We start from the raw sequence: 14017 nt of genomic DNA, 5'->3' as shown, positions 1-14017 counted from the left end.
CCCTGCTTTGTCACAAATCAACTGATTGGCTCAAATGTGAAGGAAAGAAATTCCACAAATTAATATTGAAATGCATTCGAGGTGACTACCTCATGAAGCTGGTTGAGAGAATGCCAATAGTATGAAACCTGTCATCGAGGCATAGGGTAGCCAATTTTGAAGAATCTCAAATATTTGTCACTTTTTTGGTTACTACATGATTCCAAATGTGTTATTTCATAGTGTTTTTGACTGGTCCAACGCAGAATGCCGACTAATTTAATTCAAATGTATATTATTGGATGGGAAAGACGGCGCTGGTACCCTAACTGTCACGCTGGCATGAATGATTCAGGAGACAGGCGCAGGAAGGCGTAATACTTTAAAAAAATTATACCCCAAACTACGGTGTGCTGTGTAAGGGCACGGGGACGAGGACCAAATAAACAAGTACATAAAATACAGGGTTGAAACCCAACCGGCCCGGGAGTGGCGGCGTCGGACGGTCCATTTGGGACTGCTGAAGTTGCGTTGTCGGATGGACCCGAGGTGGCGACGTCGGACAACTCAGTTGCAGCTGACGAAATTACAGCGGGGCGCCGGACGTACCAGTCGCAGTGTCATCGGTCGGACCATTCCCCCTGTTTCCTTCAATGGTCGTTTATTCTGTCATGTTGGTAACAATGATTCGGGAGACAGACGTCAGAATGCATAATAGTTTTTTTTATTACGCCCCAAATTACGGTGTGCCGTGCAAGGGCATGGGGACGAAGACCAAACGAACAAGTACATACAACATAGGGTTGAAACCCAAACAAAAGAGCGAGGAGTACCTCGAATAAATACACTCGCGCACAATGATTAACACAGGGGACGAGGCCCGTGATCATATGCGCAATCCACCAGGCGTACGAAAGCCCAAAACACACAGCACAGGTACTCACACGCACAATTTGACATAGTAACAATAAATCGACAGCACCATGGTGAACAAAGGGCACATATATACAAATACTAATCAGTGGGAATAGGGGTCAGGTGTGCGCAAAGAAAGTTCCAGGGGGATCCGTGACACTAACCCTCCACGGGGACAGTGATCTTCTCTCACATAAACTGCGTTTGCCTCTTGCTCTGATAATGTACTAAGGTACTAGTTTACTGCTAATTTTACATTTACATTTAAGTCATTTAGCAGACGCTCTTATCCAGAGCGACTTGTACTGTAGGTGCTAGTTTACTGCTAATGTACTGTAGGTGCTAGTTTACTGCTAATGTACTGTAGGTGCTAGTTTACTGCTAATGTACTGTAGGTGCTAGTTTACTGCTAATGTACTGTAGGTGCTAGTTTACTGCTAATGTACTGTAGGTGCTAGTTTACTGCTAATGCACTGTAGGTGCTAGTTTACTGCTAATGTACTGTAGGTGCTAGTTTACTGCTAATGTACTGTAGGTGCTAGTTTACTGCTAATGTACTGTAGGTGCTAGTTTACTGCTAATGTACTGTAGGTGCTAGTTTACTGCTAATGTACTGTAGGTGCTAGTTTACTGCTAATGTACTGTAGGTGCTAATTTACTGCTAATGTACTGTAGGTGCTAGTTTACTGCTAATGTACTGTAGGTGCTAGTTTACTGCTAATGTACTGTAGGTGCTAGTTTACTGCTAATGTACTGTAGGTGCTAGTTTACTGCTAATGTACTGTAGGTGCGAGATCAAGTAGACGACAGTTCCTCCACAGATGACTTCTATCACAGACGCTTGTACATTTTTAAGGCTTGCCATCCATAAATGTTTTATTATGAAATGGTTTTACACAGGCAGAGCACCACACCTGCTGCACACTGCTATCGTTTTGGGACTTCTGTGTAGTTCTATACATTGGGCCTGTTCCTAACATTTTCCCACCTGCATACTGTACATGTTCTGTATAACCCAGATTAGGATGTGGTCTATACCAGGGTTGGGATCAATTCTGTTTAAATTCCAGTCTATCCATAAAGTAAACCAAATTGCAATTCCAATTTCAAATGTTCCTCATTGAAAAGCGTTGAAGAGAATTAGCATTGGAGGGGGGATTTGAGGTTAAACCCGACAGCGCTCTGAGCCGGAGGGGTCTGATGTCTCTGCCTCTGTTTCAGTGTGGGTAATGCAGAAGACTTTGGATTGATAATGGTAATGATATGGCACAGCTCCAGCTTTTGGCGGCCAGTCAGCCTTGATTCATGTGACCGTGTCCTTTAATGACACATCCCGTCAGTCATCAATAAAGGCCGGAGGATGTGGGGGGTGTGAGGAATAGGGGGGCGAGAGAGGTCTGTGTATGACCTCTGTGCTCTGTTCCTCCTCCTCCGTGCTGCACAGTCACATGGACAAATCACCTGCACACTTCAGAGGCAGGGTACTCGTCTTCCAGACGTGTGTCGTGGGCGAGGACCAGATACACTTTGTACTCTTTATGCATATTAAGGTTTACGAGTGTGGGTGGATATACACTGCCTTCAGAAACTATTCACACCCCTTGACTCCCCCCCCCAAAAAAAATGTTGTACAGCCTGAATTTAAAAATTATTATATTAAATTTTTAACGTTGGATTTGTCTCAATCCACCGCATCCTTCGATATCGCACTTCCATATTTACGGTGAAAGGTGGCAGAGCTAGAGCCCCCCCCCCCCTCCTCAACGGCTTAGACTTTTATTAAGGACCAAATCCATTTCAATCACACTTTGTAACACAACAACATGTGGTAAAAGTCGAGGGGTGTGAATGCTTTCTGAAGGCACTGTAGCTATCCCTCTGGGACTTAATGCATATTGTCTTTATACACTTAGTTTATGCTTTGTATACTCCATAAGTTTATACATCTGACCAGGGGGATGTACAGTACCTATCAGTGTGTGACTAATAGAGTATAGTTGAGGGTTCTCTTTGTAGTGTTCTCACCAGGGGGACAGGACTAGCAGTGTCACCCTGCAACTGCTGCTACTATCCGACTCTGACGCAGAACACTCAGCCTTTCAACATTACCCTATGAACATTATTTTGAGTTGTATGTCCTAATGTCATTGAGTTATGAATAGTAAGCAGCATTAATGTACATTTACTTGACTTTGGATTTTGAAATTTGTCAATGTTTATGTAGGTCTGCTGACTTACAGTTTGCAAGTTGCAAGTTTTCGTAAATGTCTGAACACTGTTCAAAAAAAAAAGCATTCTCTTTTTTGATTGACCGACACATTTAAAGACACGAGTGTTGTAACTTGCTGACTTTGAGTGTGCAGTAAAAAGCCTAATGATTATCTCCTTTTTTCCTCAGGTTATCTGGGATGAATGTCCCTTCTCCTATTGTCAGCAACAAGAACTGGCTGAGGCTACATTTTGTAACCGACAGTAACCATCGATATCGGGGCTTTAGCGCCCATTATCAAGGTAAGCCTCTGTTTCAATCACAGCAAAGACGCTTAGGAAGGAGTTTCCTGACGACCTAAAAACAGAACAGACTTGTAAGAGGAGAGGAGGTCCATTTAAATAAGAGTGTAATCCCTGTAAAGCCCTGAGAGACTCAAGAAAATAGCGCTCTGAAAGTGAGAAGAATCCTACACCTCTTCACTCTGTCGTCCTCAATGAGTTTTCTTCTTTTTGTCATAGTGTTGTGATCTTAGATTTGCTGTTTGCTTTTCTTTTAATGTTCATTTTTTTGTTTCAGTCTAAGTCTTTCTATCAGCCTGCCTTCTAACTGTTTATAATTACAACTAGAAGAGACAGATATTTATTTTCTAATGTCAACCGTAAATTCTCCAAGAAATTTTTCCGGCAATCAGCGCTTTCGTTTTTCACTTTTAATTTGAAATGCTTCTCTGTAGCAATGCCAATCATGCACAGCACAGCAGTCGATTAAAAACATGATTTGGTTGTATTTCAACCTAATCAATAGATCAACAACAAATCACTTTTTCTTCTCTTTTTTAAATAGCTGTCTCTTTTATTTGATCATATTCCAAAGCTTCTAATTAAAACAAACCTAAGCTATTGTTTAACAGATCATCCAGAATCATATACCCACTTCTGCATTGCTGTGTGTTATGTTTGTGGAGTTTTTCTGACATGCATTTACCATAAACCAAATCTTTCAAAATGTCCTCCACACTAATTAAATGCTATAATATTGGGGGACATGGTTGAAATATGAAATATGTTTGCCTGCTCTTACAGTTTGGGATATCACTTTGGATAAAAAAAATGATCACCCCTTCTGAACCACCTTATAGGGTACGATGATGTGCTGCATTTCCCAGAGAGGTGTTAGATACAGCCGCAGGTTATATCTCCAGCAGGGTTAGGCTCAATTCAAATTGAAATCAGTCAATTCAAATTGAAATCAGTCAATTCAGGAAGTGATTTGAATTTAAAATCCAGAAATGTAAAAACTTTTGACATCAAGAGCTTCTACTTTTCTGTTTATTGAGAAATCATTGGAAATATATGCCCTTTTTTCAATAATTTAATTGGAGTTCAGTTTACTTCCTGAATTGACTGCTTTCCATTTGAATTGAGCCATACCCTGCTCTCCAGGGACATTGGGGGTGAAAGGTTAATGAATGTACTCTTCTCCTCTGATCGGAGGTCAGTGTTAGTGAGGACAGTGACAGATCACCTCCTTGTCTCACCACAACTAATGCTTACTAGTCACTCCCTTTTAGCTCATCAGCTGCTTTAAAGCTACATTCTGCGATTCTAAAATGGAATTAAACCTTACATTTTGGGTTATGATAGAGTATGAGTGTGCTTAAGTCATGAAACACTTCTACTGTAAGTCATATCCTTTAATAGACAGTGGAGAAGCATGGTTTAAGACCAATAGAAAGAGATGGACATCTGCAGTCAGAGAAGAGCTCAGAGCATCTGAATAGGTTTATTTCTGTCCTTGACACCTCTCCAGAGGACAATGTTATAGGTCAAGCGCTTTTCACATCCTCTGAAAGGGCAGTGTCTGTATGTACAGAGCCCAAAGAAAGAAGAGGGGATGAATAAATGATTTGCTCATCATTTACTAATCTTTGTAAATAGTTAGGGAACAATTTTGCTAATACCCTACTAATGAGCTTTTAATTGGACATTGCTATATAAAGTGTCACACCCCAAGGACTTTTATTAAACACAACTTGTATTTATTATCGATATTCTCAAAGAAAAAGGACTGTAGAACGTAATTTATTTTGTGGCTTTTAGTGCCAAGAACAGCAGTGGATTTAAAAGGTCTTTAAAATGGACAAACTTTAAAATAGACTCCCTTCAACTAAAATACACAATATTTGAGAAGTTCAGCACATTTATGGCACTTGATGGAGGTGAAAAGCCAGGCAAGATTGGTTTGTGCCCTTCACAAGAAGATAGAGATTTTATCTTAATGTCTGCTGTTGATGCTGCCGAGGGATGAATTGCCCCTTGAGATCGGCCCTGTGTGCGACTTCTTATTGAGGCTTTACAGGTATACACCACCTGGTGAGCCACAAGCAGCCCAGCTTCAAAGCAGCAGCTGCAAAGTGCCTTAGGACACCAAAACCACCCCAAAATCCAATTTACCCACCTGCTCTGTCTGACAGAAATGCCATCAGAAAAAGCACGTTCCCATCTCTGATTGAACCACAGTTATTGACATTAGCCAGCTGTTGCTCTCGCTCTCAATTCAACTCATCTCTCATAGGAAGTCAGTCAATGGCTGTCGAATTGAAGCTGTTATTGGCTATGCTGCTGCGGCTCTTCTCAAGACAGCCACTGATAAGTAATGAAATTGAAGCTGCCACGTCTCAACGTAATCAAAGTTTGACAGGGAATTTGAACCCAGGCAATGTACTTAACTATTGTATTTGCATGCGGGCAGCCTAGCTGCTGTTCAGCACTATTATTGAAAAGGAATTAACATACAGATTTAACTACCTGATGTGGATGCAGATATCTACTGTAGTTGCTATGTATGTTATACACATAGGGGGCCCCTTATAATGCAATTTTACCCATGATCTGGCACAGCATGGTCCTTTTCAGACAACTTGAGGATTTTGAGGAACTAACCGTCAACAATTAGTCCCAAAAATGATCCTCCAGGGTTCTTTCTATCTTATCTTCCCTATAATTAAAATCTTCCAAATGCCCCTCTTATATCATACTGAATCGCACAGACCTCTGTCACAGGTCAGACAATTTCTCCACTCCTCTAAGCAGTCCAGTCAGAAATAGGACTTCATGCTAATTCATGACCAGAAGACTGGTGTCGCAGACTATCTCTTCCCCTGGAGCTACTGCCATCTTTGAAAAGACCACCTGTGCTCCTCTATCATTAGACTGCAGGCCTGTGCAGAGTATTGTAAATTAGGACTTACCATTGCACATGGGGAAATAATTAATTTGGCAAGTATTCACTTTTTTCCTGTCAGATGTGATCCTTCAACCATGGGCCTATATCATAATGGGATTACTATTAGCATGTTAGCTTCTACAGCATCAGGCTCCTTAATAGGTACCCAGTATTCCAGACATAGATTTTGTTTTCTTTGAACCTTGTACATTGTCTTTTTAAAATTCTGCCAAGTGAGATTTTAAATAATCTTCTTTTAACAATCAGATCTGCTTTTGACCTTAAAGCCAGTTGCAAACATACTGTAGATGTTGTCTTGAGATAAGAGACAGTCACATGAACAAGCAAATCATTTAATTCATTTTTGAAAAAAGTTGTTTCCAAACACTTTGTAGGGGAAATTACATGTAGGGTCCCAAGTACATATACTGTTAAAAGCTAAATTTATATTGAACTGCACTGCCACAAAGCAGCAGAAGGTGTATCAGCATCCCTTAACCATTACAGTGTCAAATGTTCAGTAATTTGGAGTGGAAAGCCCATCCCAAAAACTCCACATTAATATTTCAGGCTGTACTTTATGCATAAACCGCTCGGGACAGACATGTATATGTAATTCTAGCTATATAATGTATTGTAGTTATCTTTCCTTTCTGTGACGACTAAGCAGTGAGCAAGACCGACGTGTCAGGTGCCGCGATTTAATTATAAAAACAAATTACACCATAAAATCAGTCATTTAGTATGCAATCACTTTAGCTCTACATTGGTATGGTTCCCAATTAAGCAGCCAAAGGCAGTTTAATTAAGCAATAATGCCAGAGGGGGTGTGGTGTATTGCCAATACACCAGGGCAAAGGGCAGTTCTTAAACACGACGCAACACTGAGTTTTTGGGCCACTTAATATCTGGACACTGAAGCTGTGACTCATAGTATACGGTGGAATATGAAACAGACTTGAGACACTTTTATAAAGACTTGCCAAGACTTGAAAGACACAACCTCTAATTTCAAGTTCTGAAAGGTCCAATGCAGCTGTTTTTATCTCGATGTCAAATCATTTCTCGGTAACAATTAGGTACCTCACAGTGATTGTTTTAGCAAAGAGCAATTTCTCAAGCAAGAATTTTGCTAGGACTGTCTGTTAGTGGGGAAAACCAAAAACTATTTGTTATTGGCAGAAAGGTTTGGAACTCTCATTGGTCTATTAAAACATGTACCTTCTTATGATGTCACCAGGCAGGCCAAAACTCCATCCCACCAAAACAGGCAGGCATTTCAGGTAAATTTTCCAAACAGCTCTTACACTAAAAGGGCATTATCATAATTTTCACAATTTCACAGTATTATTCCAACCTCAGAGTGTGGAAATGCCGTACCAGTCAAACGTTTGGTGACACCGACTCATTCAAGGGTTTTTCTTTATTTTTTACTAGTTTCTACGTTGTAGAATAATAGTGAAGACATCAACCATATAAAATAACACATATGGAATCATGTAGTAACCAAAAAAGTGTGTAACGCCTACTCCCGCTCTTCCCCTCTGGCGTTTGAGGGCGCCAGGCTGCCCTGCATTACGCACTCCTGCCACCATAATTTACGTACACCTGCCTTCCCTCGTCACGCTTTTCAGCGATATTGGACTCACTTGGACTCACTCAACCACCTGTTTATTACCTCCCCTATATTTGGACGTTCCCTGCTCTGTTCCCCACTGCTGCATTGTTTGTCATATGTCCATGTTACCCGGTGTTGACGCTGTTCCTGTCTTGTTCTATATCTGTTCCCTACTAAATGTCTGACTCCCCATACCTGCTTCTCCTGTCCGGTGTCGGTCATTACAGAATGCTGCAGCCATCACACAAAGCATTGGGGAGTACTGGCGATCCTGTTGGTGGTGAAGTCAGTCCTGGGTCGCCGCCGATGGACCCGGGTGTGCCTAGCCAGCTTGTCGGGCTTCCACGCCCTAGCTGCCTCGAGAGATTTCCTTGCCCCGATTGGCTCGGAAGGTGCCCATCCAACCTCAGGCCTCAGCCGGATCGTCAGGTCTTGTTCGCCCAGCCAGCCCATGAGCTTTCTTGTTTTGTTGGTGACGTTGGGCTTGGATTCCACCACCGATGGAACTGGGGGTGCCTAAGCCAGCTCGTCGAGCTTCCACGTCCTAGCTGGCTCGAGAGGTTTCCTTGCCTCGGTTGGCTCGGCATGTTCCCAACCCCCGTCACACTCCACCGGATCATCGGGCTTTCATGCCATAGCGGGATCGACAGGCGTTCATGCCTCAGCCGGATTGTCAGGTTCCTATGCCTCAGCCGGCTCGCCAGGCTCCGGCGCCCCTGCTGGTTCGTGGGGAGTCTACCCCCAACCGGCTTGCCCAGTGCCCATGTCTCAGCCAGCTCGCCCAGGTGAGACGCCGGGTGGCGCCCCTAGACGGGGGGTTACTGTCACGTCTCCTCCTGCTCTTCCCCCCTGGTGCTTAAGGGCGCCAAGCTGCCCTGCTTTACGCACTCCTGCCACCATCAATACGCACACCTGCCTTCCCTCGTCATGCTATTTAGCGATATTGGACTCACTTGGACTCACTCAATCACCTGTTTATTACCTCCCCTATATTTGTCAGTTCACCACTCTGTTCCCCACTGTTTGTCATATGTCCATGTTACCCGGTGTTGACGCTGTTCCTGTCTTGTTCTATATCTGTTCACTAATAAATGTCTGACTCCCCATACCTGCTTCTCCTGTCCAGCGTTGGTCGTTACAAAGTGTTAAACCAATCAAAATACATTTTATATTTGAGATTCTTCAAAGTAGCCATCCTTTGCCTTGATGACAGCTTTTGTACACTCGTGGCATTTTCTCAACCAGCTTCCCCTGGAATGTTTTTCCAACAGGCTTGAAGGACTTCCCACATATGCTGAGCACTTGTTGGCTGATTTTCCTTACAATCTGCTGTCCAACTCATCCTAAACCATCTCAATTGGGTTGAGGTCAGCTGATTGTGGAGGCCAGGTCATCTGATGCAGCACTCCATCACTCTCCTTCTTGGTTAAATAGCCCTTACACAGCCTGGAGGTGATAGTCCCACTAAGTGCAAACCAGATGGGATGGCATATTGCTGCAGAATGCTGTGGTAGACATGCTGGTTAAGTGTGACTTGAATTCAAAGTAAATCACAGACAGTGTCACCAGCAAAGCACCCCACACCATCACACTACCTCCTCCATGCTTCATGGTGGGAACCACACATGTGGAATTCATCCGTTCACCTATGCGTCTCACAAAGACATGGCGGCTGGAACCAAAAATCTCAAATTCTACCATTTAGGCCTGATTTACGCATTCTCCTCTGAACAGTTGATGTTGAGATGTGTCTGTTGCTTGAACTCTGTGAAGTATTTATTTGGGCTGCAATCTGAGGTGCGTTTAACTCTAAATAACTTATCCTTTGCAGCAGAGATAACTTTGTGGCAGTCCTCATGAGAGACAGTTTCGTCATAGCGCTTGATCGTTTTTGCGACTGCACCTGAAGAAACTTTCAAAGTTCTTGAAATGTTCCGTGTTGATTGACCTTCATGTCTCAAAGTAATGATGGACTGTTGTGTTTCTCTTTGCTTATTTGAGCTGTTCTTGCCATAAAATTGACTTTTACCAAATAGAGCTATCTTCTGTATACCATATGTGTTATTTCATAGTTTTGATGTCTTCACTATTATTCTACAATGTAGAAAATAGCAAAAATAAAGTAAAACCCTGGAATGAGTAGGTGTCCAAACTTGTGACTTATACTGTATATATAAAACTCAGAAAATAATGTTTTTTTGACTGTACTGGGCATCATGTTTACAACGATTCCAATTACTTTGGAAAACATTCCAAACATCAATGTTTTTATAAACGAGGGCAGTTGCCAGCACCTCTTTCAAAATGGTCATTGTCACAGAAGCTGTGTGCTCACCATTTATAATGCTGCTCTTTGCATTAACTTTAATCATAAATACACCCAGGAGAGAAATGTATTTCAATGGTGCCATTAGGTTTAGTATGGCTCTCATTGAACTCATAGCACTCATAAAATGTGTCTTTGAGAACAAGGTCATCCTAAGGTGTGTGAGGTTGGCCCATGCGGTAAGATTTTAACAGTGAGGAGGCAAGACAATGAGAGCAGATTTTTATGCCCATGGTGAAGCTTTTATTTGGAAGTCAGGAATAATCCTGGCGACTGAACAAATATTTATAACCAAAATAACAAACAGGCTGATGAACAAAAAGATACATTTATTCGGACTTTCTGGATTAACTCATAGTTTAGAGTACTCTAGAGAAAACCCCAGGCTTCAACTATGCCTGAAAATCCAGCAGCATGCCAACCCATTACCCATCTCTGTCTCCCAAAAACAAAAATACATGAGTTTTAATAGCACTTCCCATGATGCATCTGACCAATGAGAGACAGCCATATCATGACATCAATTAACTTTCAAAGGCACACATTACAATATACACATGTTCTGTTAACGAAAATAGATGTATTATCATACACACACAATTCAATAAATGTGCTTACCCCACATAGATAAAATTAATAGATGGGTTTCTCAAATCATTAACCGTTTGCAGGGTTTGGTTAACCATATAAGATATACTGTATCTTTAGATCAAGTGACTGAGGACACAGGACAATCGTCACATCTTGGAATGGACATTGGCTGATGTACTGAACTGCAATAGAGCTGTTGTCTCAAACCGCATTTTAAAAAAATGTTTATTTAACTAGGCAATTCAGTTAAGAAAAAAATCTTATTTCAAATGATTGCCTACACCGGCCAAACCCGGACAACGCTGGTGTAACACTCTGGGCATAGTGGGTGCGAAGTCAGGCGCAGGAAGCAGAGAGTACAGTGCTATTAGTGGTGCTGTTTATTGCACCCACGGCGAACATAAGCCACCCCACGAAACACAGGGCGCACACTAAACATTTGCCCCAAACACGAGGACTCAAACAGTCCGGAGAAAAACCCAGGAACGAAACACGTCAACATCGAACATGCTCAGAGCAACACAAAACAATCCCGCACAAAGAGCAGGCGGGCCTACTGGTTAACGTAGCCCGACTAATCAGCCTACACACAAAACAGGAGAAACCAATAAACAGAAAGGGGAAAAGGGATCAGTGGCAGCTAGTAGGCCGGTGAGACGACCGCCGAGCGCCACCCGAACAGAATGGGGAGGCACCTTCGGTAGGAGTCATGACAGCTGGGCCAATTGTGCGCCGCGCTATGGGACTCCCATTCACTGCCGGTGATACAGCATGAGGTGTCTTACATCTCAAATGATTTTGTTGTTTTATTTACTATATTATATTTCTAGCTTGGCTTTACCTTTGTGCAATTAACCAATATTTATTTCGTTTTTTCACATCTTAATGTATTATTACCAAAATGTTTGTGTTCTATTAATCCACTTGAATTTATAAGATACGTTTACAATTTAACACATATGCGGTTATTGTACCAATTGTACAACTACCGAAACGATTCAGTGTTGATGCAATCTCTGTCCTATTCGTGTTGGACACAGGGGACCATCAGTTAGGGTGGTCTGCACCGTGTGTATCCAATCTGTCATCAGTGATGGTTCACACAAGGGTTATGGGTGCCAGGCAGCGAGGCCACTTCCACTCCGATCCACTCACTGACTGAGTGAAGCAGCAAAGGTTAATTAAGCAGGGAGGTGAAATATGATCATCACATTGTCTTTTCCTTCATCCCCCTGATAACAAACGACCCTGCAAATACCTCTTAGCCTGATTCTAGCCCAGTGAATAATCTGACACGCCAGACAGAGGACAATTACAGTAATCTATCCTCGACATGATGGACGAGGGGATAAGATGCCCCAGGACTGGCGCTGAGGAGATAAGAATACAATTTAGTGTTGAACGTTGTCGTCTCAAAGATCACCCTCACATTTGTTTTTCAGTTGTTGCACTACAGGTGTGACATTGTGACAAAAAAGGTATGACAGAAGTGACATGGAATCTTACACTGTGTTACATTTGGCCTTTCATGGCTGAGATCCTTCAGTTTGAACGATCCTGACAATGTCTGCAAAAATAAGAAACAAGTGTAGAAATTAGAAACGGAAATGGTTTCAAGCCTTGCTGCCCACTAACGTCCAGATGGGTCTCAAAAATAGTATTTAATCCAATAATTCACCCTAGAATTAAAATCTTAGACTCTTTGCATGATTCAGTATACAATCAGGTCTTAATTTCACCCAAATGTTGCATATCTGCTTCCCTGCCCTCCCGGACAATACATTTAGGAAAAGTGGCGCTCTAATAGTGCCCCAAAATATCTAATGGCTATCGCTTTCAAGATACACTGCATGGCCAAAAGAATGTGGACACCTGCTCATCAAACCTCTCATTCCAAAATCATGGTCATTACTATAGAGTTGGTCCCCCTTTGCTGCTTTAACCTCCTCTCTTCGGGGGAAAGCTTTCCTCTAGATGTTGGAACATTACTGCGGGGACTTGAAGTCAGGGTTCTGTGCAGGCCAGTCCAGTCTAGTTCTTCCACACCGATTTCGAAACAATTGTTGTATTGACCTCGTTTTTTGCACGGGAGCATCGGTATCCCCAAACTGTTGCCACAAAGTTGGAAGCACAGAATCATGGCAAAATAATGTTGTTCTATGTTGTAGCGTTAAGATTTCCATTCACTGGAACTAAGGGGCCTAGCCCGAACCATCAAAAACAGCCCCAGACCATTAATCCTCATCCACCAAACTTTACAGTTCGCAATATGCATTCGGTCAGGTAGCGTTCTCCTAGCATCCGTCAAATCCAGATTTGTCCGACAGACTGCCAGATGGTGAAGTGTGATTCATCACTCCAGAGAATATGTTTCTATTGCTCCAGAGTCCAATGGCGACAAGCTTTACACCACTCCAGCCGACGCTCGGCATTGCTCGGCCATGGAAACCCATTTCATGAAGCTCCCGACCAACAGTTTTTGGGCTGACATTGCTTCCGGAGGCAGTTTGGAACTCGGAAGTTAGTGTTGCAACCGAGTAGAGACATTTTTTACGAGCTACGCGCTTCAGCACTCAGCAGTCCCGTTCTGTGCGCCTGTGTGCCCTACCACTTTGCGGCTGAGCTCTTGTTACTCCTAGACGTGTCCACTTCCCAATAACATCATTTACAGTTGACCGAGGCAGGTCTAGCAGGGCAGAGATTTGACGAACAGACTTGTTGGAAAGGTGGCTTCCAATGACGGTGCCACATTGAAAGTCACTGAGCTCTTCAGTACGGGCCATTCTACTGCCAATGTTTGTCTATGAAGATTGCATGGCTGTGTGCTCGATTTTATACATCTGTCAGCAACAGGTGTGACTGAAATAGCCAAATCCACTAATTTGAAGGGGTGTCCACATACTCTTGGCCATGTAGTGTGAGTGCCCATCTCAGATGCTTAGCAAGATTTAGTTACTGTGACATAAATGAAAGATAAAACTTAGCTATTAATTTCAGCCCCATGCACTTTGCCGATTAAATCCCCTGACCAGCACTTGAGCCATACATAGTATGTCATATAGAATGACAAACTAAAGATCCAATGCAGCCATTTTTATCTCAATATCAAATAATTGATGTGTAAAGATTATGTACCATAATTGATTGTTTT

The 14017-nt window shown here is 42.5% G+C and overlaps 1 protein-coding gene across 1 annotated transcript in view; it reads left to right on the top strand.

The window, feature by feature from the left end:
* The window catches only part of LOC124043287 (CUB and sushi domain-containing protein 3-like), a 720075-nt gene that overhangs the window by 349485 nt on the left and 356573 nt on the right, over positions 1 to 14017 (top strand). The window contains exon 6 of the mRNA XM_046361728.1: positions 3293 to 3405. Coding sequence (XP_046217684.1) covers positions 3293 to 3405 — 113 coding nt within the window. The remainder of the gene's footprint in view (positions 1 to 3292; positions 3406 to 14017) is intronic.

The sequence above is a fragment of the Oncorhynchus gorbuscha genome, linkage group LG09 (assembly GCF_021184085.1).
Source record: "Oncorhynchus gorbuscha isolate QuinsamMale2020 ecotype Even-year linkage group LG09, OgorEven_v1.0, whole genome shotgun sequence".
Taxonomy (NCBI): domain Eukaryota; kingdom Metazoa; phylum Chordata; class Actinopteri; order Salmoniformes; family Salmonidae; genus Oncorhynchus; species Oncorhynchus gorbuscha.
Note: the sequence above shows the minus strand (reverse complement) of the source record. Positions and strands in the feature narration are given on the sequence as shown.